We start from the raw sequence: 25,952 nt of genomic DNA on the forward strand, positions 1-25,952 counted from the left end.
CTAATGTCTACTTGTACATAAAGTATTGCGGACGATGCTGCCACATCAGCTGCTTTGTAAAGAATTATGGCTTTGGAACAGTGATGACTACTTAAATATCAAACAGGAATATTATGTGCTATTTGAACTACATGCTTCTGTTTGAAATACTGTGTTGAAATTAGGTAACTGCAATGGCCCACCTAAACAAATAATTGGTATCTGAAGCTTCCTGTAATTGGACATTCTACTGATAGTAAGGATTATAACTGATGATACGGATAATGCAATAAAACACAATGAAAGGTAAAGAAAACCCGTACCTTGTCTTAACAGATTTATTTGCTTACTTTCTTTTGGTGTCTTTAGTAAGACTAGAAGCCCAAACTGCCCAGTCTACTGTTTGTAGACGTGCCTTTTGAACTGGAACAAGAATACTGCCCCATCCCTAAGACATGACACTGATATTGTGAAGAAAAGCCATTTTGAGATGATGCTTTCCTAGCCTATTTTGAAGAATGCAGTGGTTAAATAAAAGTGACTAGATATAAAACATGTAACAAGGCATCTCATTTCAAATCAGTTTCTTTTTCAGCCTGCAGCAGTCATCAATCTGTAATCTGCCTTCTAACTTCAATAATTTGGTTGAGAGAAGGTGGGGAAGTGAAATTTAACTTTCAAACCTGATAAATAATAGAGGAATAGCTCATCATGGGAACATATACTTTCCAGACCAAAGGTGTCCAAACAAATCTGGTTTTCCCCGGAAAACATACCTTCTCAGCCCATAAATCCATGTATCCTCTCTTGTATCTCCTTCATTTAAATCAGTGCAAAGTAAAATGGAAAAAATTATATTTTTTTAATTTGTATTATCTGAAAAGGATGGCTGTTAGGAGAGAAAATTGCTCCTTTAGAAATCAGAGGGTTGAAGTGCTTTAATTTAAGCTCACACAATTAACAATGCATAGTTTAAAATTTGAGGGCAAATGAGGCAGCATTCTAGAAAAATCAATACAGATCAATTTACCTCCAATTATTTTCTTATTGCTATGCTAGAGAAGAACACCTGGGTTACTAAAACAGCAAATAGAAGTGGAGGTTCATTGCATGTCACAGTAAAAATTAAGAGATGAAGTAAGAAAGAGAGCTTCTGGCCTCAGTCATGTCAATGATAGGGAAGGATTTACTAAAAAGGAATTTAATCCCACCACCCTTTTAGCCCTTAATCACTTGAATTTGGTTCCTGTGATGGAGAACACCTGTAAAATGCCCACCTTAGCACTGCAGTGTGACCTCATTCAATCTTTAGTAACTCCCATCAATCTTTAATTGAGATATCAGGAAAAGGTATATCACTGGAAAACCCAGTTCTCTTTATTTGGTGATTCATCTGAAATTCTAAGTAGACATTTCCCTCCCTTCCCCACTTCCTCCCCCCCAGATTGCCAGATAATAGAAGTAACAAGTCATATTAGACAGACAAATTTTCTACAAGTCTTTGTCACAGTTCCCTTTCTCCCTGGACTATCTGTGTCCTTAGGAACTTGCTTTAAGAAAACCAGTTTCCTCAAGACTGAAACTCTATGTTACGTGCCAGAAGTAGGAAAATTTTACCTACCTCATGAGAATTTTCCCTGATATCTAATAGATCCATGTATTTTATGTGAGTGTGTTTATATATCTGACTATTATGTACACACATATGGCAATATCTAATTAACATGAATTTAAAAAAATCTACTTTACAAAAGATGTTAAGCCATATAAAGGTGTGATATTTGTATCAAGAGCCAAGTTAGGAAGGACTTGCCATTTAAATTGCCAAGTTAAATACAGCACAATTGAAGCAAAAATGTCCCTCCAGGCATTTATAAGCTTACACTTGGGAGCTCTTGGAAGTTAACTTAGCACCAATTGTATCTTATTTAACTTGGCCATTTAGAGGGCTAACCCTTTAGCAACTTGGCTCATACTGACTGTATCACACCTTTACATGACTGACCTTCCCTTCTCAACTTTACCTCTTTTAATGCATGCTGAGTGTTTTTGATCAGATCTAATTTGTGCTATTTTGGCCAATTAACATGAAAGACAAAAACAAAATCTCTGAAGGACAGGTCTGTAAACATAAAACATAATTGGATGGAAATTGACCTGTTCCCATTCTTTTTGCCTTAGCTCAATATGAGAGCATTAAGTGCCAGCTGCCTGGTTTTGCCTCTTGTCTGTGCCACCCTACAAGTAAATTTTCCAAAGCCTGGGAGTTGAGTCTTTTGTACACTTGTGCAGAGCTCATGTATTGCTCTAAAAGAAGCAGGCACCTGCTCTGAGAGGCAATCAGGACTGGGTGCAATTGCAGAAGAAAATGGAAAGGACAGCTGGTGTGTGACTAAAGACTTCTGCAGTAGATATGTCAGGCCATACATGCAGTAGGGCTGGATGGTAGTGTTAAAAGTGCACAAAGGTTCAGATCTTGATTATTTTGGTAAATAAAACATGGAAGACACTAAATTGAAGTATTGGATTCCTGTGGAAAAGTATCAGTTGTGAAATATCAATATCGATGAAGAGAGAATTCAGCAAAGAAAGGAATTTATTTTTGACATTAAAATGCTGTTGCCATACAGGGCATGGGAAACCAAACTTCTTCAGATTGCAGATTGTGCATAATTAAAGACACTCCCAGGACTTTTCTATCATTTGAGTCAGCAAAACCAGAAGATTCTACCAATGGAATCTGATGGAAATATTGTGTTGCAATCTTCGTAGAATATTACCTAAGATAATTAAACACTTAGAAGTCATAATAATGCCTGCAGTAAAGCATTTAGATTAGATATAAAGAAAATGACTTCTCTGAGATGTGTACGTCATCACATACATGGTGTCATACCATCTTCCAATCTGACATGACATTCCAGTCTGTGCAATAAAGCCTCTCCATTCAAAGTGATGCATGGACAGAGATGCAGGGGGAGCAAAGAGGGGTCAAACAGCCCCCAAGAATTGGGGTGAATAAAGATGGATTTATTTGTGTAGGAGAAGGGAATGAGTATATCGTCCATCTTCTTGGTGATAGTAACTGTGTAATTACACAGATTGAACATCACTCTTCATACTGTTCTGAGAATTGGCCCCACATCAACAAATTTAATATTATATAGCCAGGGTATGGTTCTGTTTACAGCTAAGCCTAAGGAAGTGGTGTCTTCCACAATAGGAATGAGGAGAACCTTTCCCAGTACCTGGGATGTATCCGCTCTTCAGGAATCAATGGTGGACTTGGCACTGCTGGGTTCACAGTTGAACTTGATCTTAGAGGTCTTTTCCAGCATAAATGATCCTGTGACTCTTAGCCCTGTGGGATGATCATGCCTGTGTGACCAGGCAGGGTGACATCTTGCCGTGGAGGCAAAGCCAGTGATGGAAGGAACTTTTGTTCACATCCACCATGGCAGACTGGCTAAGGACATGTTCATGAGGCTAATTGAATATCTGTTTCCTCTTGGGTTATCTGGGTTGGTCTTTCATTGAGTTGGGTAAATAAAGATGCTTTAGTAGAAGCAGATGCATCTTGAAAGTACACTATCAGCATTCCCTACACCTATGTCATTCAGAGCTAAAAATTAAACCAATTAGTGCCTGGATTTGTACTCTACCTTGCTATCTCATATCTCTAATACCAGTTTTCAAGAACAAGATATGCAAAGAAGTGATAACATTTTTCACACATTTTGCTGTAGATAATATTTATGGTCTTCTATTCTTTTTATTTGAACACACTGTGCTGGTACATCCTTTTGGGCAGGGAAACCATCTGATCTCAGGAACTGATTATGCAAAATGAAACGAGCTCAGTTTTCCCACTTCCATAATATGTCATGTTAAATGCTGATATTTTCTGATTTCTGTGTAAATATTTCACATGATTTCAAAATTTTAGCTTCAGGACATAGAATGAAAAATAGGAGACAAGACAAAATAATGTAAGGTAGTTGGAAGGAAGGAAAACCAAATGCAGCAATATTGAATTTTTTTTCCCAATTGAAACAGCAAGTGACAGGTCTGAGATGACTTATGAGTTTAACTCCACAGTTACTTACTTTTTAAAGACTATTGAGGTTGTTTAGTTTGGTGGTATAGAATAGAATGTGGAATTCACATCAAAATTTCTGCAACCAAAATCTACTCTTGTTCTGAAAAGGAAGTGAGCTTCAAAAGATGGAGTATTCACTTTCACTTAGGCCAAAATTTCAAGGGATTGACTAAACTGCAAGAAAGGATTTCAATCATCTGTGTTGAGGTCTAAAATTAGTATAAAATCTGAATTCACAAATTCCAATCATCTGTGCAAAACCTTTCTCCACACAAAAGTCAGATCAACCTCCATAAGTTTAATATCAGAGTTAGGGAGGAAAAAGAAAATCAATTTGTGCAGTCTACTACTCAATGAGTGCACAGTAAAATTGTGCTAATATATTTTATATTTGCTTAGGGTGCTTGCTAAGCTTTTTCCTAAGAATAAATAGATTATATTTGCTACAGTACACTGTTTTTCTGTATCTGTGTCACAAATTCAGTGAAACAGTGTACTATATGAAACTATATGGATCTCACTTTTTCTGATGAAAACTAACCAGACAAATGAAAGTGGCCTGAGGGGAGAGGGCCTGCACTGCAGCCAGTAAAACCAAATTCTGCTTGAAAGCTACAGAGAAAAATTGACTGAACTCCATCAGTCAGTTGTTTAAAAGATGAAAATTAGACAAATCTTTGTATATTTACCAAGGTACAGGGTGAAGGGGAAAATATATTATTTTCTTTTGATTCTTTCATTTTCCTTGCCATTTAGCAGTTGTCTGTTGCTCACTTTCTAATCCAAAGTGCATCTTTTAGATGAGCTTTCATCTCACAGCTCTTGAAATTTATCTGATAAGAAAAGACATTTTTATCTCTGAGGTTGTAAAGATGAGACTCACTGGTAAAAGTGTGTGGCACACCCTACTTGATTCAGCATGTAGTTAAAGACAGAAGGAATATTAAATCTGGATCTGTTACTTCGTCATCTGTTTTGATCTCTCAATTTTGAACGTACATTTTTATAGAGTAAAAGAGAAATATTGAAAAATGTTAATTCTTTGGCAGTTCTTGGTGTCAATGTGAAAGGTTTCACATGCTGTTTTTGTCTAAAAACTGTTCTTGCTAATTCTGATCCCCCTTCTCATTTTATTGCAAAAGTCTTCTTGGTTGGATTACAGTATTGCAATCAACATTCCTGGACTTCCTTGTGTTATATCAATTCTGTTTCTATCTGCTCAGACTTTACTTCCATTAATAGTTAATCTAGTTGCTCAGCTTCTCACACTTTTACTGATATCTGCAATCCTCATTTCTTTTCTCTCCTTATACTGTCCTCTATGCATATACCTACTCCTATATTTACATGTGTATTTCTGGAATAGATAAACCTTTTTTTATCCACCTTCCTGCTAGTGATCTGACCAATCTGCATGAAGTATGACAGAGGTGTTCTCTGCACCTCTCTTGTTGTGTCTAGTTTTATCCTTTGTTGTTAAGTGCCATGCAATACATGGCATTATCTCAATTGCCGACAAAGAGCTGGTGTGTACTAGAGTGCCTTTCTGGATGGAACATTTGTCTCCTGAGGAGACCAGAGCTATCTGTGATGGGTCTGGTACATGCTTATGTACCATGCTTATGGTACATGCAGATGGAGGGCCAGGTAGCCCCACACAGCCAGGAGGAAGATTGTCTCACTATATATATGTATACACCAATAAAGCAGAAGACAGGGCCTGATTCAATCCCATAGTGCTGGGGGCTGGCCTTGCCAATACTGGCAAGTACTGCAAAACCAGCTAGCAGTGGGCATGAACTGCAACCCTGCGTGCAGACTTTCTTCTTGACCACCTTGTCATTCAGCAACATTCCCTTGTGCATGGGATAATTGCCTCCCACAGACTGGAGTGTGTCAGGATTTGAGGTGCCATGGCTGACACAGGTTGCTGGTGGCACACACAGCTCTGGGAGGCAGCTGTGTTGGTCATTCTCCTACAGTCCAGCAGCTGAGCTGTGCTCATGGTTACTTTCCCTCTGGCTGAAGAGGTTCTCTGGAGGGCAGCCCCAGAGGGAGGGGGAGGTGTCTGTCCTGTCTCTCAGGCAGTCAGTCCTGTCAGTCCTGTGTTACTGCACTGTCAGTGTCATTGCTCTCTTCTAAGGGGATAAAACATAGGCCTCAACAAACCCATATCAAATTTTGTGAATAAATCAAAATCCACATTGGCTGCTTGCTCAGTCTGGTGGAGTCTGGGAGCAATACCATACAATGCTCTGTACATTCCCCTGGGTGCCTACACACTATTCTCTGTGCTCTTGCATCATTTTCAGGAGTGAAGGCAGTTATACTACCTCTAGGGAAAGTTTCCATGCTGCTAAGAACACAGGACTTCTGCTTTGAGAATTCACAGTCCCTCAGAGAAGGCACACAGTGGAAACCAGTCGAGAGAACTACAAGGATGTCTTGGCTCAAAGACTCTGTGCTAAAGGTGCTAATATATGCTGAGCACAAGTGTAAAAAAATAATTAAATGGTTGAGACTTCTTTAGGGAATTGAAAAATGTGGTTTAAATCTCCTTAAATGGAAGAGGAAATGGAACTCTGTCCCTCTGTCCCCCTACTCTTCCAAAGCAAAGGTGATTTGGCTGATGTACACTGAGAGAAGGAGGACAAGGAAGTAGGAAATAGGCCATCAACAACAACTGTGTGTAAAAGAAACAGCAGGAACACTCTGTTGCTCTGGGACTCAAGTAGGTTTGATAAGAACATGCCTGACACTGAGACCCTGAGGAGCAACAGGTGATGGAAGTCCTCATTTCTAGGCTTTTGCTGGGCTTTGGGGTGAAATTATTTCTGGCCTGAATGATGTTATAAGCAGTTTCAGAATCTGCATGCTTATATTACTTAACTGTCGGAGAAACTCTTAGATTAAACTGTAATGTGTCTCTGGAATTCAGGTACCTTTTCTGAAGAGTTTAACATTAAGAGCAACAAACCATTTTGCACTTTTGCAATGGTCTTTATGTATCTGACTGAGTAGTCTCACAACATTGGTCTTCCAACTCCACTGTCAAGAGTGTCCTTTCTTAGAATGTTGTCCTGGTTTGTCTGGGAAAGAGTTAATTCTCTTCTTAGGAGCTGGCACAGTGCTGTGTTTCGGACTTAGTATAACATTATTATCACACTGATGTTTCAGTTGTTGCTAAGTAGTGCTTACTCTGGGTCAAGGACTTTGCAGTTTCATTTGCTCTGCCAGTGAGGAGGTACACAAGAAGCTGGGAGGGAGGCAGCATGGCTGGTACAGCAGGCCCAAACCAGCCAAATGAATATTTTGTATAACAGAATGTCACACACAGTATATGAACTGGGGAGAGTTGGCTGGGAGGGGATGATCCCTGTTCAGGTACAGGCTGGGCATCAGCCAGTGGGTGGTGAGCAATTACATGGTGCATCACTTGTTTTGCTTGAGTTTTATTCACCCCTCTCTCTCTCTCCCCCCCGCCCCCCATTTTCATTACAATAACAATAAAAAGAAAAAAAGTCATAATAATGATTATTAAAATTATTATTAATATGCTTTATTTCAATTATTAAACTGTTCTTTGCTCAGTTTTACCTTTCTCCGATTCTTCCCCCCCATCCCACTAAGAAGGGTAAAGTGAGCAATGAGCTGCATGGAACTTAGTTGCTGGCTGGGGTGGACTTATAGCATATGCAGGAGTAAATATCAATGTAGACATGTGAGCCACAGATTTTTTGAAAACCCTGCCTAAAGACAGCACATCATCTCTGAACCTGGACCTGTAGTTCTCTGCAGTTAAGCATAAATCGCTCATGCAACACAATTAGCCTTCATAACACAGTAAAAAAGTAAAAATTCTCCTTTGAAAACTTAATTCCAGGGATCACTTTCATTCCCACTTATAGCCATTAATTTATTTAACAATAAAGATATGTAATGTTCAATGTGCAGTGTAAATGCAGTGTAAATGCATGACTAAACTGTAAAAAAACACAACCCAACATTATATCTTTTGGAATGAACATGTTAATTTCTTTGTATAAATGCAGACTCTCTTCCACAGAAACAGAAATTGCTTTAACTGAAATACCTACTTAGTTAAAGCTTAATTTATCATTAACAACATGAATCAGAGGTACCAGAAGTCTATAAGGAAGCAATAGGGGAAAAGATATGGTCTTTACCCTGAATTCTCTGGCCCCTCTAAAATCAGACAATTTAAAATGTTTAAAAACAAAAAATGTGTTTGGGCATGTATTGTTACATCTATATGAGTAAATAAGCTAAGAGGAGGGCAAGGGTTTGAGGGTTGTCTCATGACTGCACCTTTCCTGGCACAGCTTCAGCTCTTGGGACCTGGCACTCTTGAGTGGTGCCAGGCTAGGGCTGATAAAGGAGAAAGTTCCCAGAAGGGAGCTAGAAATGTGTTTTTCCTGCTCGTGGGGGAAGAGAGCAGAGCTTTGTGCATGTGAATGAGATGATGTTGCTTGGCTTTGGGGTCAGAGACTGCTCCCCAGTTTATTTACTAGAAAAGGGGTAGCCTAAACTTCCATCTCTGTCAGGTTAGCTTGGATTTGTGCCTGCCTAGTCTCTTGTTCATACAAGCCTGAGTAGTGGCTTGCTGTCTGGCTCTGGTCTGTAGGGAATCAAGTGGAAAAAAGTATGCATAGAGTGTGACTGCTTTATCCTTCTCCACTGCCCACATGGATGATACAAGTACAGCTGGTGTAAGGTACAAGGTCAGCTAGCTGGAACACAAGGGGTGAAATAGTGCCTGAAGACAGATTCCTCTCCCAGCCATCCCTGATTCCACACATCCCAACTCATGCAGCTGAACCCTCTACACATTTTGTAGCATCACCATGTTCCTGGGTGACTGCAAAGACCTCAAGGAGAATATGTTCTCTTAAATTGCAAACTAGTCTGACCATATTCCAGTGGATATCCAAATATTCTTTGTGATTTTGATTTTGTAAACAGCCTGGCTGTTATGTAACAGTTTCTGTGGAAGATTTCTGAAAAATACAACAGAACAGGAGAAGTGATACAGAATAGAGAGAAAATAATCCATGTGATGACTGGTTCCTCTATAGACAGCTAGGTATGTCTTCACAAAATAATTTTACCTAAATTTTCTCCTTTCCCCCATCACTACATTGCTCATTTTGGTATAGACTATTCTGTCCTTCTATTTAGATATTATTTCCCTTTCAACAGGCAAAATATTTGAAAAGAGCTTATGTTTTTCCTTGAATTTAATATTTACTGGAGATGACTACACAAACAGACACAAGAACCTCAGATCTTCAGTTAACTTGGCAATGACAAAAGTAGGTGCTTAAGAAAAGGGTGTAAGAGGTATGGGCACATATCTCTGCAGCTTCCAGCAAATTATTATTAAAGACTATCCTATGATCTTTACCTTGAGGATCATATTAAATTGCTAGCAATGAATTTACGGTACATAAATCAGTCTTTTTTCACCTTTTACTTAAGCCCATTTTTTAGATATTGTGCATTAATGTTATCTTTTTTTTTAGCAATTATTGGATAACTTAAACCTGAGATATGTGTTCTTCTAGGCAAGCTGTATGTTTTGTCTCTTTCCTGAGTAGGTGCACTTTTATGGAAAATTGTTCTATACTAGCTGTGGTTTATTTTATGAGTTCAGGGTATATTTTTAAAGAAAAAGCCTTTCATTGAAAGAATTTGTGCTTTACCTACAGCAGATTTACTACTGACATTAGAAACACATCACCAGCACAACCTGTAACCCTGACATTTTCATTAATCCCCTGTAGTTAATTCCACTTGTGGGAAATTAATTGTACCATCAAATTATTTAATCAGGGCCTTAACATCTCAATATGACCTCCTCACTTCTCGTTTGAATTCAGGTGGGGGAAAGCGTATTTAAAAACTGTGATGAAATCTCCCAAATGAGTAATACTTGAACTCATTGCAGAAGAAGGAGACAGAAGGTCTGCAGTCATATTTGAAAGAATGTATCAAATTACCTTAATGATACCTGATCAGCAGACCTAATCAGTATATCTGAAGCAATTAAGTTACATCTATAAGATATGAAGCAATGTTAAATTTGTGTGAGTAGAAACACTGGGTGTGTAATTGCTAATATTTCTCTTAGCCAGTAACAATAGCAGCAAATGAGAAACTGTGTGTAAGCCTTGTGTGCTCTAAGGGAAATTAACTGGGTTCTGTTTGCCTGGAACAGAAACCTTTTCATAACAATATCTAGGATATGTAGTAACCTGGAAGTGAACCACTTAAAGGAGCTGATCCACTCCCTGCAGTCAATAACAGATTTCTTCAGCATTGAGTTTTTCTTTCCCTTTCCTTTCCCTTTCTTTGCTGTGATTGCAAAAGATTTCTCAACTGGTGGTTAAAAAGGCAAAAGTTCATTCCCCATGGCTGAGTCTCCAAATAATTGAAGCCCAAAAGATGTTGTCCTTTATTTCAATTTAATATTTCTGAAGCTTCATGTTCTCCTAAATCAAACTTCATCTAAGGTAGTAGGCTGATTTATGATCTTTTGAAAGAAACTGGTAATTGATTGAATCATTTTACATTATGTCTATTATGAGCAAGTAGACATATCACTAATGCTTTTTTGTATTCTCTTTGTTTACATAGACATAGTTTAGAATTTCCTCATTGAATTTTATTTCTAGACCTTTCCAATTCCCATGTAATTCTAGGGGGAGATGCAAGGCTGGGAGAAATCTTTTAAGGAGATATACTTTTGGTCAGTTCTTAGAGGCAGCTGAAAGTAACACTTTTGTTGTTTGCTTTTCTAAATTCTGAAATATTTTACAATATATCACAAGGGTCTTCTTATGGCCCTATAATTATACTATGCTAAGTGCTGACCTTTCATCTGACTGTGGAAGAATTCATATCTACCACAGGAAACCCTGCAAATAAGGATGAATTACAAGTCACAAGGGAGATTGGGGTGATTAAACAAGTGTATGGTGCCATTTTAGTTGCTGTAGGGCCGTGGCAGGTTCAGGCAGGACACAGGACTAGAGAATACTTGCGACTTCCTGGACTGGCTGTGGAAATCCAGGCAGGACAGCCCAGGGCATCTCACTTCGCACTAGACCCTATCTTCAGGCAACTGAATGTCGTGTTGATCTTTCACAATGTCTTCATCCCCTTCCAGAATTCTCCCTGTCCTAAATCAGATGTCTGAACAGTTTGATGGCTTGTTCTCCAGAGACCTCTATTTTTTTCTACTGACAGTACTGACTGCTTCTTTCTAGGGAAGGGCAAAAGGTTGATACTGGAAACTTACTTGTAGATGGCTCAATTTAATGGAAATAAAAGGGAGAGGGTGATATAATTCCACAGCACATATCTATTAATGAAAACAAATTAGGACTTATTCAGAGCCTTCAACTGTCCATATTATGCAATTCCAGTTTGAAGACTGACAGATATCCTGGCAAGTAAAAGTTATTTTTATGTTTGATATTTTAAGTTAATTTAGTGTTCAGCTTAATTGAGTTGTTTTGGAGTAGAATGAATATTTTTTATGCGATAGAAGCAGAAATTTACTGCCCTTCAGTTCTGGCTTGAAAGATCCAGTCAGGCCTGATTGGTTACCATTTGGTTATGGAACTGTTGCACTATATTTGCTTTAATTCTCAATGTAAGTAAGCACAATTAATCTGTGGAGAGCAGATGCTGGTCAGATACCAAGAAGTGAAGGTCTGCACCCTGGGAACTCAGGAATACTGATTATTCTTTTAGATTTTCATCAAGTGTACAATATGCTAATTGGTTTGACCACAAAAAAGATAAGCTCATTTCTCTTTTCTGTGGCTGACAAAAATTATACTGACTGGCAGATATTATAAAAGCAGGTTTTGAACATCAAAAGCTTATAAGTTTGTGTGGCAGTTTCAGTTCAGCTGGGCAGAAACACCAATTAAGCGTAGTGGCTTTGGTTCACCAATCCGAGTTTCCTGGCCAATGCACCAATTAATGTAGTGGGTCTAGCGCTGGCCAAATGCCAGTGCACCCACTAGAATTATTTACTCATTTTCTGCTGTGAGATAAGGATTAGGATGAGAGCAAAGCAGGCTCAAAACTTTGAAGGGTATAAAAAAAAGCTTCATTAAGAGAGCTAAAAGAAAAATAATAAGAAATCAAAATAAACCTTCAGAACACTTCTCCCTCCAACTCCTATTTCTATTCCTACTGACAATGTAAAGAGACAAAATTTGATATTTTCAGTCAGTTTGCCACTTCTAAAATAATCTTTCTTCAGTTCACTTAAGGAGAGGAATCTCTCCTGCCATGTCATGGCGACTTTTCCACAGAAAACTGTTCTCTCGTGGTTTTAATTGTAATGAATAGCAGCTGCCCAGAAATCTGCAATCATCAAGTCCCTCCCACGGTTTGGTAGTCTTCCCACAACTACCACCATGGGCCATTTCAGCTTATTGGTGTGCAATTTTAAGTATAGAAATTTCCAGTATAGAAACAAATGTTCTCTTGTTTTATCTCTGGGAACAGAGGTTTTCTTCTTCTATCCCTGGGGTGATGCTTCTCATCTCTCTCATGTCTCTCTTCAAGTTTCTCATTGGATCACAGTTACTTTAACATTTGCTTGCTTCAACATAGGTGCTGCCCCATCAGTCTGCGTGGGCTGTGCAGTGGAGCGGGACCTGGCCCAGCCAATGTCCAAAGGCAGGAAGCAAGAGAGCTTTTCCTGGGGCTTGTTCATCTTTAAATGTGATTTCACATGGGTGTAGTCAGCTCTCTTAAGTGGTTCAACAGGTTGTCAATATCCAAAACTAGCCAGCTTATTTGTTCTGTTAGGTCCGAATGAAGCTGCCAAGGTCCTTACAGGGAATCACTAATGTAGCTTGTGTTTAAGGTAAGATTTTACCTTAACTAAAATCTAAACGATGTTAAACCATGACAGTTTGAAACAAGAAACTCATTTAATGTAAATGGCAAATCGATTTGTTTGTTAATTCTACCCAAATTACACTTCTTCTGACTAATACAGCACACTATATGACTGAACCAGCTCTTTTACCTGCCTTTAAGTCAGATGAGAAATTAGTTGTATTAGAAGTTGTATAATAGAAGGTTAGAATCACCAGTCTTTTATTTTGTCTAGTTTTTATTTTCTCAACTACAAAGCCTATCTTCCTGGTTAAAGGAGACAGATTGGTCATCTCTGTATGCTCAGAGACCTTATGCAGAAACAGAAAGAAATATAAAAAGAGGTAATAATTTCAACTTTCTTTTTTTTTTCTGTCTGAGACTAAAGATTTAGATATTTGATCTATGTCAGGCCATCTAAATCTACTTTATAGAGATGGACAATTCTGACATGTTGGGCATGATTAAATCTGTGGTGTTGTGTCTCCTTTTCGCTGACCAGAGAATGCTTATTTATATCCAGGTTTATGGTGACAGATTGGCTTGGCAAGTGCGATTTTTGCATCTCTGTAGGCCTTATACTACAGACCTTGGGATGAGTGAGGCATTAATTCAACTATCATTTCAACTTGTAGGGTGTCTGTCCTTAGACATGCTTCATTTCATTTTGACTGCAACAGCTTGAGAACCAGCACTGCAGCAAAGTCACGGACTACACAAGCACTCTGGCCATGAATTACTATCTAACTGTAAACTAGCAGTGGTAGCCTAGAACCTGTAGGACTTCTTAGAAATGGTAAATTCCTGATTGCCAGTATGTGTAAGAGTTAATTAGAATGGACATTTATTAGCCTGGACAATACCGCATGATGCTTTTAAGTTGCACAAGCTGCAATGTCCCATCCACATGTTGTTTCCATGCATAGAAGATTGCTTAAAAAGTAGAGGTGACTCAGTGATACTGCCTTTCTTTGAAAGGATTTTCATACTGTGGAATGTGAGGTGGTGACACTGAACAGGTTAAACAAGCTGATCTCAGCAGTCCAGGGTTTTCCTTCTGACAATGCCAATATTTTGACAATAACTGAAAGGTTGGAAGCCACTAGACCTCAGCAACTGAACAGCCCATATCCCCTCACTTATAGGTCTCTATATGCCCAAACATCTTTTTGGACATCTCTGGGGAGAGGACACATCTTCCCCAGTGGTTCCTTACACTACTGTGAGGTAGTCCACCCCAGGCCCCAAGTGATCTAATGCTGGTGTTGTCCAGACTCCACTTCTACAGCTGGAGATTTAGAAGAAAACATTCAAGATCAGATAGGATGGGGCTCTGAGCAACCTGATCTAGTTGAAGATGTCCCTGCTCATTGCAGGAAGGTTGGACTACATGACATTTCCAGGCCCCTTCCAACCCAAACTGTCTGTGGTTCTAGGGTTATTAAACATATCCATTTGACCCATAACGTGAGATGTTTTTGTTACATCTCAAAGCTATAAACTCTGTCTGCATGTTCGGTTTTGGTTTCAACTCTTTTTTCACCTTAAATTACTCCAGTGGGCAAAATTATAAATAGTTTCTGACTTTATTTAGTTCAGTGTTTATACAGTTGTGTTAAATACACACACAGACACACAGACACACACACACAGAATATAAGCAAGACAAACTATTATTCTTCAATACATTTTCAAGATCTGCTTGAAATATACACAGAAAAATTGAAGTTTAGCAAGCATAGGGGAAGAGTAGCAGCTTTGTGTGTAAGAAAGACATGATCCTAAGTAAGTTCCATTGCCCATTTTTTGACGGATGCAGGACCAAGATAATAACCATTTTAGTACAGATGTTACAAATAACAGCTTGTGAAATTGTGAAATAACACTTTTCTTGATGAAAGTGTTATTTCACAATTTATGATTTCTCCATAACAGCCTTTGCTACATTGTTCTGTCTAATCTTTGTTCTATAAAACACAGAACACCTTGTTGTGTACTAATTCCCACTCAGTGTTGAGCTCCTCCTTGGAAGTTATGATTGTTCTGATCTCCTCACCAAAAGTAAAGCAGCTTCAAGCCTCACAGAATTCAGGAACATTTTGAGACCCTTTCCCTAACATAAGGTAGACAACAATAATTTATTCTTTGTTTAGTACTGGGCATGTTTCTGCAGCAGTGGAAAGCTGCATGTTGGGAACTTAAATTCCTCTTAAATTTCAGTTATGTTTGTACAAAACCTGCCACATTAACTCACCAAAACTTGGAAAGTCCACTTGAATATAACAGAAAGGTATATTGTTTCCATGTGCTGATAGTTGGTTCACTCTTGAATTTTTTGGTCAGCTGACCTCTCACTCATTTACCTGAAGTTCTCTGGATATTTTCTTTACATAACAGCTACAGGACCAATGTTACTGAGTGTTTCCTTAAAAAATTACAGCTGCAATGAGTTTACTGCACTGTTTCTCCTAGAAATGTACTTATTTTCTCCACACAATTAGGAGAGATTTCCACATGAACTCTTGAATTTTCAGAAACAAACAATATATAATGTATGTGTACATCCAATTATTTCTATTTGTGGTTTATATAAATAAAATCTTAAAATTGTCAGCTATACCATAGACATCTGTTAGGTTCAAATTTATTTAGCTCATAAAGTTGCAAAAATATATAACTCTCTCCAAGAACTGCTGTCTCATGTTAAGATTGGTGGAAGCAGTCCTGGATGAATAAGGGACATTTTTTGTTTCATTTTCAAATGCCTTCCTTTCAGTGCAGAAACTGCTAATTTCTTACACTTCCAGAACCTGTGCTTGCTCCTTTGCATGCAGCTGTCACTGCTGTCACTAAAATTGCTCAAGGCTTAAGGCCTCACCTTTGTCTCTCTGTTCCTGTATCCAGCACCTAAAAGACCCAGACCAAAGAGTTAAGACTGCTACATTCTATTACTATCCATTACTTTGGGAAAAATAATGGAGTCATAAGGTGCCTTGCACTTGCTAAAATTATAGCTTCAGAATAAATTAATGCTTCAAGCAATTAATGCAGTGCTTTAGTTTGCCCAGACTGACCTAAATGAAACTTTTATTTCATTATTGGCTTGGTCCAGTTTCATGCTTGATTCATATTCAGCCTTACCAGATCTTCCATATCAACTCCTGATCCTGCTCAGACACTTTCACAAGATTTCTTTTTGTTTTGTGTGGGGTTGAGACTAGCAGATGCATTTGCAGGATCATGGGTTGGAGTTGCAGATATCTGGTTCTTTTTAGCAATAGCCCACCTTTATTCTGCTTTTTGTTAAATAATCCATAATAATAAAATGTGAAATAATCCAGAATTTAGGGAATTAGCCTCAAAACCAGATTCTACAATTGTGGCAAAAACCATGTTAAAAATTAAAGTAGATTTTTCTTAAGTTATTAATTTTAAAGTCTCACTGTACAAGTCTCGCTGTCAGCAGAACTTCTTTTGTTGAATATTTCTATGAAAAAACAGCATGTGAAAAAAAAGTTTTAAATAAACCATATATTCTTTATCTTCATAGCTGGTGGAAACAGATGTAATTGTCTATTTCATCTCGTCTGATACAAATCCTCCATTTATTTTAGCACTTGATTTTGAATCCTCTTTTTGTGCTGTTTTCTCAATGTCTGTGTTTGTTTTGACATGATGTCTTCTGTAAAGACGGTAGCCTGAGGATCAATACATGGACAGTATTAAATAAAAGAATTATAAAAATTGCCTGAAAAAAGATGCTGTAGTAACATATATCCATGCAACACTTTCTTTCCTTGTATTGCTAAAGAATTCCAACATCTCCAAAAGGTTTTTTTAAAGCTATGCTTTGATTTTGAAATCCATTTGATTATTTTTATCCCTTCTAGTTTTCTCAATATATGTGAAAAGTTAAACGGGTAATAATAATAATTATGGTTCTATAATAAAAAATTACTATACTTTACCTCCTAAAATTAGTAGCGCAAACAACAGCTGGAAAATGCTGTAGATGAGTGGGAAAGTAAACATCAGTTCAAGTTGTTCAGGAGTGAATGAGAGCTGTACTATAGTGGAACATAGCTGAGTGTTTTGCATGCCTGTTTCCAAAGACACTGTACGACACCTAAAGGGAATAATACAAAGACAGTTGGGAAATAGCATCCAGTGGGTCCTTATGCTTTTTACTAATCTGGATAAGCAAAAAATGTAAAGGATAACTAAGAAAATGGTTTTCTTCAGCTGACATAGTCAGCAAAACACTCCACCTATGGCTGGTACCACAAATTATTGGCAGTTCAGCAGCTGTAGAAGACTGTGAACCACCTTCAAAGCACATATGTGGCACTCACTGTCTCCCTCTCTTGCAGTGATGTTCTAAATTGTAGACTGCTGTCTACATGAGGGGTTTTACTGCAGTTCCAAACCACTTACGAGTCAGGTCTGTTTAATTTGCTTGAAGTGCTAGACATTGGCACAAAAAGTGCAAACATGAAGGGTTGGTGGAAATGTTATTATCAGATTCTGTAAATTAATGTGCACAAGAAAAGTTTTGTCTGCACATAGTATCACAAAAAACAGGCTTAATGAATGAGTGACTTTGTAACATAATTAATGTTTAGGGAGCATTCTCAGCATTGATTAATTGCTAAATAAAATCTTTTTACGCAGTTGAATAAAGGCTATGCATTACCTGTTCCAAGACAGACCAGCTAGACGAGCCAGAAAGAATCCTAAAGTATAGCCAGCCGCTGGAAATATGGTGCCAATGATCCATAGTTTTGGTGTGATAACCCAGGAGCCTTTGTAGAGTATTCCCCCAACCACAGCAATGAGCACGATGAGCACTGCTCCAACAATGGAACCTACCTGTGAAGCAAAAGAAGAGGAACTGAGTCAGAGTCACAGAACCACAGAACACTGCACACATGAGACCTCAAGGAAATTTAATGGCAACAAACATGGTGTCAAACATGAGTCATTGAAATGTCATGTTAAATATGAAATCTAATGTTTACACCAATACAATTCAAAGCAGGCAGAGAGATGAGATAGTTGCCATTTTAACAAACAGAAGATATATGATACATTTCAAGGTGTGACTACAGTTCAAGACAGAGCTGTAATAGGTATCTATAGCAGATATCTGTAAAACTAGTCTTTTGAAGCCTTGACTATAATTGTACTTAGGGCTGGAGATGAAAAATAATTTTACAGATGTGATATGAGTGAGGAATGGTGCACGTATTAGAAAAAATTCCCCAGAGTTGTTGAGAAACGGACAGCCTAGTAGGTAGAATACTGCATTTTCCTCCCCCCCCCCTTGGTGAATCACACTCTGAGGCTTAGTACAGTGTGTGCTAATTACACACTAGATTGCTAGTGAGCTATTGCTAGGAAATTATTTGCCAATTGCAGGCTAAATCTTTAATGAGGCTAAAAATTAATGCTTGAAAACTGGTTATGAGCTTGTATAGCCCTTCTACATAGACCTAAGCACTGCAGATTATTTTATTTGCTGTGACTGAATGTACTGAGATCTTTACCACTACTTGCCTAAAAAAGTTATAACTCACTCTCTTTTCAATATCCAAGTGGAACATCTGTCATTATAGCCTGTGTTGCCAGGGATCTCAGAGACACACTTCTTAGTCTAAGCTTAGGTGAATCTATTCCTCAGCTAAAACGTGTATTGCCATTGAAGTGGTTTCATCAGTCTTTGGCTGAAGCATTTTTAAGAGCACTGAGTGAACAAGTGCTTTTGTTTGGCTGAGCTATTAACCACATACACTTAGGAAGAAGAAACATGGTCTGGCCATGACAAGCTCTTCTTTCACCTGGCACACTGTCTTTTTTCTCTTGTCTGAATTTCTCACTATATAGGCCTTATTCTGACAGCAATGGCTCAATCTTCACTTGATGCTTCATTGTCCTACACAAAGCAAACTCTCATCTGTGGGCTGCTCACCCACTCAGTAAGAAGGAATGAAATGGGGCTTTGCTGAGAGATCAGGTAGTTTCTTTACATGTGAGTACAAGTCCGTGCTTTCCCCTCAACTGATTAAATAGAAAAAGTAAGATGTGAATGCATTTAAAAATGCAACATGATAGGCTAGCAATTTAATGAAAATGGATTGACTTAAAAAGACCTTACTTGTGCTCTATGCTGTCTGAGCCAATAGCAAAGAAGTGATAACAAATATAGGTAGAAAAACAGGTGACCAGACTAGTTTTCTTTAAGAAAATTTAGATACTATATTTGTTATGTAAGAATGGTTAACAGAGGCCAAAAATTCTTAGCACATCTGAAAGTCTCTTTAAACCTAAACCAAATGTACACAATGGTTAATTTGCTGCCACCCTATATATGGCTGAATTATTATTTTGATGAGAACAGTTTTTTGCTAAAATCCCAGTATTTTTGATGTATCTGAAACCATCTTGCAAAGATAGCTGTATTTTGTGAATAGTTTTTTAAGGTTTATATAAGAGTTGGAATATTTTCTGTTTATTATTTTTTAATAAAAATTGGCTTCACACTCAAAAATTGGCTCATAAAAAGCAGGAAACTCTCTTAAAAGGAGAAAGGCATTTTGATCCAGAATGATTTTATTTTTTATTGTTTTGCAGAGAAAAACTGCTTTGAATGATTTTCCTTCCAATTTCAGTTTACATTATACACTGAACTCAATTACTAACGTAGTTGCAGCCAAAGACAAAAGCAGGTTCTTTAGGTAATGATGGTCTCTTATAATGCATGCAACTCATGCATGTTTGTGCAGGGGAAAAGCAATACATTTCCACAGCACCTCATTTGTTTTCTTCTGAAAACTTTCCAAGTCTTATGAAGTCAGATACTAATACTATGAATAGCAATGTACTGCTTCAGTGGTCCCACTGATTCCATAATTTGTCCATAATTGCTTATACTTCAACCTTATATATCCTACCTTAAGTATGATTTTTGCTTTACTAGGCCATTTGTGGTTGATAAATATTCCACACGAAACAGGAATTATAAGAGCTACCAGAGAAAGTCCTGTAAAAAAATAAAAGAGAAGTCAAGACCCTGTATGGTGCAAGAGCTCACAACAGGACAGACATCACGAGTGACTGTGTGCCTGGAGCAGCCTTTCAGGGGATGTTTCTGGCGTGCACACCCGGACTTGCACGCGCACCCTACCCGCACCTGCCCATTTGCTTTTCTATAGACTCTGTTATCTTTGGCAGCCTGTTGAAGTAATTGCCATTCTGCTGAGCTACATGCTCATTCACCTGCATCAGAAAGGCAGACAGAAATCTGAGTGTGCTAATCATCGCTATCCTGTGATGTGAGTAGCTTTATTAAATGTTCATTTTGTCTGCAGGTGTTTCGCTACTGTACCGTATCAGGAACTCGTTTAGAGCTTCTTTTGTTTTGGCCTTCCCCCTCCAGTATTTATTTTGAAAGCACAAGCAACCAATTGGATTTTTGTTTTTCCCCAAGGACAACGGGAAGTGAAGTTGAAGAATGTGCAAGTGATTCTGCTGGCTTTTAAGATTAGCACAACATGGAACTGTACTTGATAAGCACTAGGGCCACAGCTCTGCAAAGCACTGGAGCATGTATTTCTAAATACTTTAACTATTTTCTCTTTGTAGCTGGATGAGATTTTTGACAGGAAGTCAAATGAAGCCACTCCTGGCAGTGTAGATTGCAGCTTTTCAAAGATACTCAGCAGCTTTAATCACTTGCCTAATTATCCACGTGTGCTTAAGTATTTTGCCAGATTATGGCCTCAGCATTTAGCACTTTGCAGGATTGTGTCTTAAAGCTGTTATAAACACTTTCATTCAGAAGAAGAAATTATTCCTATATGAATTATTCTATATTCTTATCCCACTACCACATAGGTCTCAAAGCCATTTGGAAAGAAAAACATGCACAATTTTGTCATAATTATCTGTACAATATTTATAACAACTTCAAGTCTTTCTTTGGCAGAGCTGTGGATGATGTGCAGTGATTTTTGGTGCCTAATGCCTATGGAGATTATTAAAAAGTAGAAAGAGGAATATTTGTAAAAATCTGAGGTAATCTCTTCCTGATTGCAGGATGATGGTATAGAAGTGGTTGTCCCTGAATGGAGGATAGACAGAAGGGAAAGTACTCTTTCACTGGACTCACCAATGCTGTTATAGGGGAGTACAATTGCATCAGCATCAGTCCACATTTTGGTGTAAATAAAGAGACAAAGTGGCATCATTCCCATTGCAAGCAGCGTGGAGCAAGTTGTCATGCTGATGCTGCAAAGAAATTGGTTACAGTGACAGTTCATCTCATGCTAGCCCACAGTCTTTCTCGTTTTCTTATTACCATTTCACACCTTGTGAAAGGTTGTGCAAGAAATGTTGCTGGCTACAGACAATTTATCAGGTTAGAGAAAAGCTAAATGAAAGGAATGGCTTCTGCTGAAAAGAAAAGAATGTGAAAAATCAAGGTGTTCTGCAGCCACAGAACCATAACTTTTGGTACAAAGGATGCCAGTCAGACAGGTGGCCAGCAGAAAGGTCTGTTGTCAAATCTGTCTCCATGCTGCCTGTCTGGCTGGTTTCAGAGAGGATGGCAAGCAGGGAACAGGGGCAGAGATGGACATCAAATGGAGCTTTCCATTGTAGCAGCAGCTCTAGAGTGTTAAAATTGAACTCAAATTGTCTACAATTTGTGATATAATAAAATTCCCTTTTCTGGCTTGTTTTGCTCAAGGCCAAAAAGTAGGTGCTAAGAATCACTCAGTGAGGCTTAGCATAAGTATTGTTGTTGCATTTTGCAAAGATATTTCTGTTTTCTGTTGTACAAAAAGATGTACTGCTACAGGCGTGAAGGAATAGAAAAAGACATTGGAACTGGAATACAATGGATAAAATTATGCATACAAATCTCATTTTTCTGGTATAAAAATAGTGAGAGAGTGTTCTAGTCAAGAAATTTTGAAAGTTTTCTTCTGACCTCACTTTAGATTTCTCTTTATTGTTGCTTGTTCTCAGAAAAGGGACTACTGATCCTGGCCCACAAATGAGCAGATCCAGAGAAATCTAGAAAAATCAATGCAGAAACCACAGGAATATCTGCATTCATTTTGGTTCCAGTCATTCTCTGCTTTAGAGTCATTGAATAAGATTTTGCAGGAGCCTGTAGCAAAAGAGCTCCTATAGAATTCTCCTACAGAGAAAAACAATTACGGGCTACAATTAAGGTTTGATGAACTCCCAAATGGAAAAAAAAAAACCCTCATGTTCCTACCTCTGTGCTTCCTGTATCTTTATACTGTTCCTGAATGTACCTCCTTCTCCAAAGTCTGGCCATCCCCTAACCCTGTTTCTACATAAGCAGTTGTTTTTGTGAAATATTAAGAGATATCTCTATGGGGAATCATTAGAGTATATCAGCTGTGTTTGATTTACTAAGAAAGACATGAAAGATCATACTTCACCTGACTATGATCATAATGCTAATTATAAAACTAATTCCTTCTCTAACTTGTGGTCTATTTGCTCAGAGAGGTTTTGAAACAAAATATCTACAATGACCATATGTTGTAATATATAATCATAAAATATTACAGTTAAAACCAAAGCATTGTCTGATATGATGGGCAGGTTTCTAACATACTGTGGTAGCTCCAGAAACCATCCACACAACTTCTAATGTTATTCTTCTACTGAGAAGAGAAGATGCTTGCCTTGACAATCTGCTGTACCTCCTGTATCCTGTGGTCGCTGCATCTTTGTTGGAAAGGTACTGACCAAAAGCCTTTGACCTAAAGTAGAGGTCTTTACCTGAACAATAAACTTTTAAAGGCACTTTAAATTAACTTCACCCTTTGTCAGCATCATGGGATAGAAATCCTGTTCATGTTTACAGCATTATAAATTTGAATTTTTACCATTGATATCATTAGAGCAATCCTGAACATACAGAGCTGATTAAGCATAGTTTAGCTCAGTTTATTCTTTCCAGGAGAGATTAGAACAAAATTTCAGCCTTGTACTCAATCTTCTCATCTGTGATTTCTTAGACCTCTATTAGTTGAAATTAAGAGTCTTACAGTTCTTAATATCATAGATTTTTCCTCTACAATGAGGAAGTCAAGGGTTAGCAGAGCTAACCTCATTTATAAATTGAAAGCTTTTTTTACGTTAACACCTATATGTGACAGAAAAGTTCAATATTTTCAAAGGATGAAAAAAATGTTGTACTAAAGCTACAGATGTTAGCATTCTTAGACTATTTACTCTAGCTCCACATCTTTCTTGCTTCTACTATTTTTTCCATTTCTAGTTAAGACTGGCTATGATAAATTGGATGAATGCTCCAATTTATTTTACTCTGTAGGAAAGAGACAAATGATCCTGTTTATTTTATACTAGAGTAATCAGGACATAAAACTAAAAAGATGACTTATTTTTAGAGGCTCTTAGAGTTGATGAACCCCCCATAGAATTTGCGTCAAGAGTAGAGCTCACTTCACCTGTGTGTTTGATGTCCTAGGCCATGTCAGTTGCCTTACACATCTGTTTCTGAGTTCATAGCACTTTGTCATTGAGACCATCACACTGCCACAAAGGAAGGTTTTCATTGCCCCTGATGTGCAGGGCTGCCTTAAGAAGTGGTTGCTAGCCTGTAAAATCTTCCCTTAGTTTGAAGATTTTGCATAAGGTTCCAGGAGCAGAAAGAATTATCACAAGTATTTGTTAGAACTAGTATTCATTGAGAAAAGAAATACCTGTCTTTTTAATGTATAGAACACAAAAGGAGGGAAAATATTTTTCCACAGGAGCTCTTTTTAAAGAAATATTACTTCAAGGAAAGTTGCATAGCCACTATTTTGTAGAGAGGATTCTGGTCCCAAAATGCTATTTTTAAAAAAATATTTTTACTATTAAAGGCCTTGGGAGAAGGAAAAGTAATTTTAATTTAGGCAAAGTTTTCATATTGTATATTATTTTAATTGTCTTCATAGATGATATTTGCTCCAGGATCTGAAGTTTAACAATAAAGATATTTTCTAATACACACAATTCTGTTGTGATATCTTCTTCATGAATTCTCAATGAATCAAGGATATTTGCTATTCTTCTTATATTTATTTCAATTACAGTAACTAACCATCTTTACAAGGAGAAACCAGCATGCATGTGCCAGGAAGCTAAGAAAAACATCAGGCAGATCAGACAGTCCTTTTTAATGTAAAATTTACAATTTACATGTAAAGAGCCACAGGAAGTATTTAGGCTGCTCTTACCTTAGGTCCATGTCTCCATCCACCCAGTAGGCAATGACATTCGAGGCTGTGCCCCCTGGACAGCATCCCATGATCATCACCACGACAGCTTGAATTGGAAGGACGTTAAAGGCCAAAGAGAGCAAGAAGGCTGTGAGAGGCATAATTCCAAACTGGCAAAGGAAACCCACAAATATACCCCAGGGTCTTTTTATGTGGCCCAAGAAATTCTTAATTTCCACATTGCAGCCCATGGAGAACATCACCAAAGCCAGCATGATTGTTAGAACAGTACTTAAAACTACGCTCAAAGTTTGATTAAAATTGTCTCCTGTCAATACACAAGAGGTGCCATCACAAATAGTAGCATTTGCTGGACAAGCCGTGGAGTTTTCTGCCAAAGAACCAGCATTAAATTGCTGGGAAAGAAAGTTTGTCTGCATTTTGAAATACAGAGCTGCTCACTACATCCGCAGTAAACTTTCAAGCCTGCAGTTGTTTGTCAGTGACTTCTTTTAAATGATCCAGGAAGCAATAAAGTGCAATAAATGCCAGAAAACCCTTACTACTCTTGCAGGGTTTGGCTCAGTGCTGATTCATATAGTTATAAAAGTTGCACTGCTTTGGTACAGTGACCATTAATCATTTATTCATATGGTAATGAGGGATCCCACATCAAGAGAAAAGCATGTTAATATTTAAGGGTGTAAAGGAGGCTTGTAGTGCTGCTAAGCCCATGAAATGGGAATCACAGAAGAAGAGAAAGTTTAGACTTCATTCTCTGAGTTTCTTGCATGCATTTGGGAGACCTGCTCATGCATGCAATGTTGCTGGCAGTACAGGGGTCTGTGTGGTGAGTAACTGAGACACAAGAAACCATGAGTAGAAGTCCTGAGATATGATTTGAATCTGCTACTCTTGCTAATGGGTGCCACACTCAGCACAACACACAGGCTCATTTGAATGACATGAAATCTTTGTTTCTGGCAGCATGGAGATTCAGTGTCCTCCTGACACCTTCTGTCAGGTGCAGTGGGTGCAGTCACACTTTGATCCAGCTTGGAATGGAATCTCTGGACAGTGAGGGGAGGAGAGTGGGGTGGCAAGGGCGGAGGAGGAAGGAGATCCATTCTCTGAGTCAAGCGTGGTGAGCAGAGAGCAGGGCAGTGAGGCTGGCACACAACTGTGGAGCTGGTACCCAGCAAATTGTCCCCTTCTCTGCCCAACATGCTCAGCATCCACACCAGGGATGACAGTGCAGGTCACCTTTTTTTTACTAGGTACAGCACAAAGGTTAGGAGATAGGTTTCTTGTGCCTGGCTTTGGTATGGCTTGTTGTGCTCTGTCATCTCTATGGCTCAAAATAAGTTTCAAATACTGAAAAGCTTTTAAAGATTTACCCCTTGGGCTTCCATGAAAATCTAGAAATTTGGATGGTTTTCAGAGGAAGAATCTTAATTATTCTTCTTTACCTGTGCCAAAGCTTTGTGGCAGAAGTATCTTCAAGTGTAGATCTTAGACTAAAATCAAGTCTGACATGTAAAGTGCAATTGATGCCCCCCAATAATCTTTGTTTTTCAACGCAGAAATATTTTTTATTTGGGTAAGCCATAATTATCTTCAACAAGCAAGACTCTCACTGGAAGTCTCAGGACTTTTGTTCCTAACATCAATGTGTGAAATGA

General features: G+C 38.2%; 1 protein-coding gene across 1 annotated transcript; it reads right to left on the minus strand.

The window, feature by feature from the left end:
- Positions 1–14,573: 14,573 nt before the first annotated feature.
- SLC10A2 (solute carrier family 10 member 2) lies at positions 14,574–24,792 on the minus strand. Its single transcript, XM_021530315.4, has 6 exons — positions 24,289–24,792; positions 21,171–21,289; positions 19,954–20,042; positions 17,697–17,872; positions 16,972–17,129; positions 14,574–16,701 (listed from the first exon to the last, which is right to left on the minus strand). The coding sequence occupies exons 1-6, from the start codon at positions 24,708–24,710 to the stop codon at positions 16,577–16,579; spliced, it is 1,089 nt and encodes a 362-aa protein (XP_021385990.2). The 5' UTR covers positions 24,711–24,792; the 3' UTR covers positions 14,574–16,576.
- Between the last annotated feature and the right edge of the window lie 1,160 nt (positions 24,793–25,952).

Source organism: Lonchura striata, chromosome 1, assembly GCF_050655825.1.
Source record: "Lonchura striata isolate lonStrDom1 chromosome 1, ASM5065582v1, whole genome shotgun sequence".
Taxonomy (NCBI): Eukaryota; Metazoa; Chordata; class Aves; order Passeriformes; family Estrildidae; genus Lonchura; species Lonchura striata.

Bases quoted from the DNA above. Each gene is read 5' to 3' on its own strand.
- SLC10A2 (XM_021530315.4), bottom strand. From the start codon at position 24,710: ATGCAGACAAACTTTCTTTCCCAGCAATTTAATGCTGGTTCTTTGGCA. The intron at 21,290-24,288 runs GTAAGAGCAGCC...ATTTCTTTGCAG, and splicing joins GATGGAGACATGGACCTAAG to CATCAGCATGACAACTTGCT. The intron at 17,873-19,953 runs GTAGGATATATA...TTTGCTTCACAG, and splicing joins AAGCAAAAATCATACTTAAG to GTAGGTTCCATTGTTGGAGC.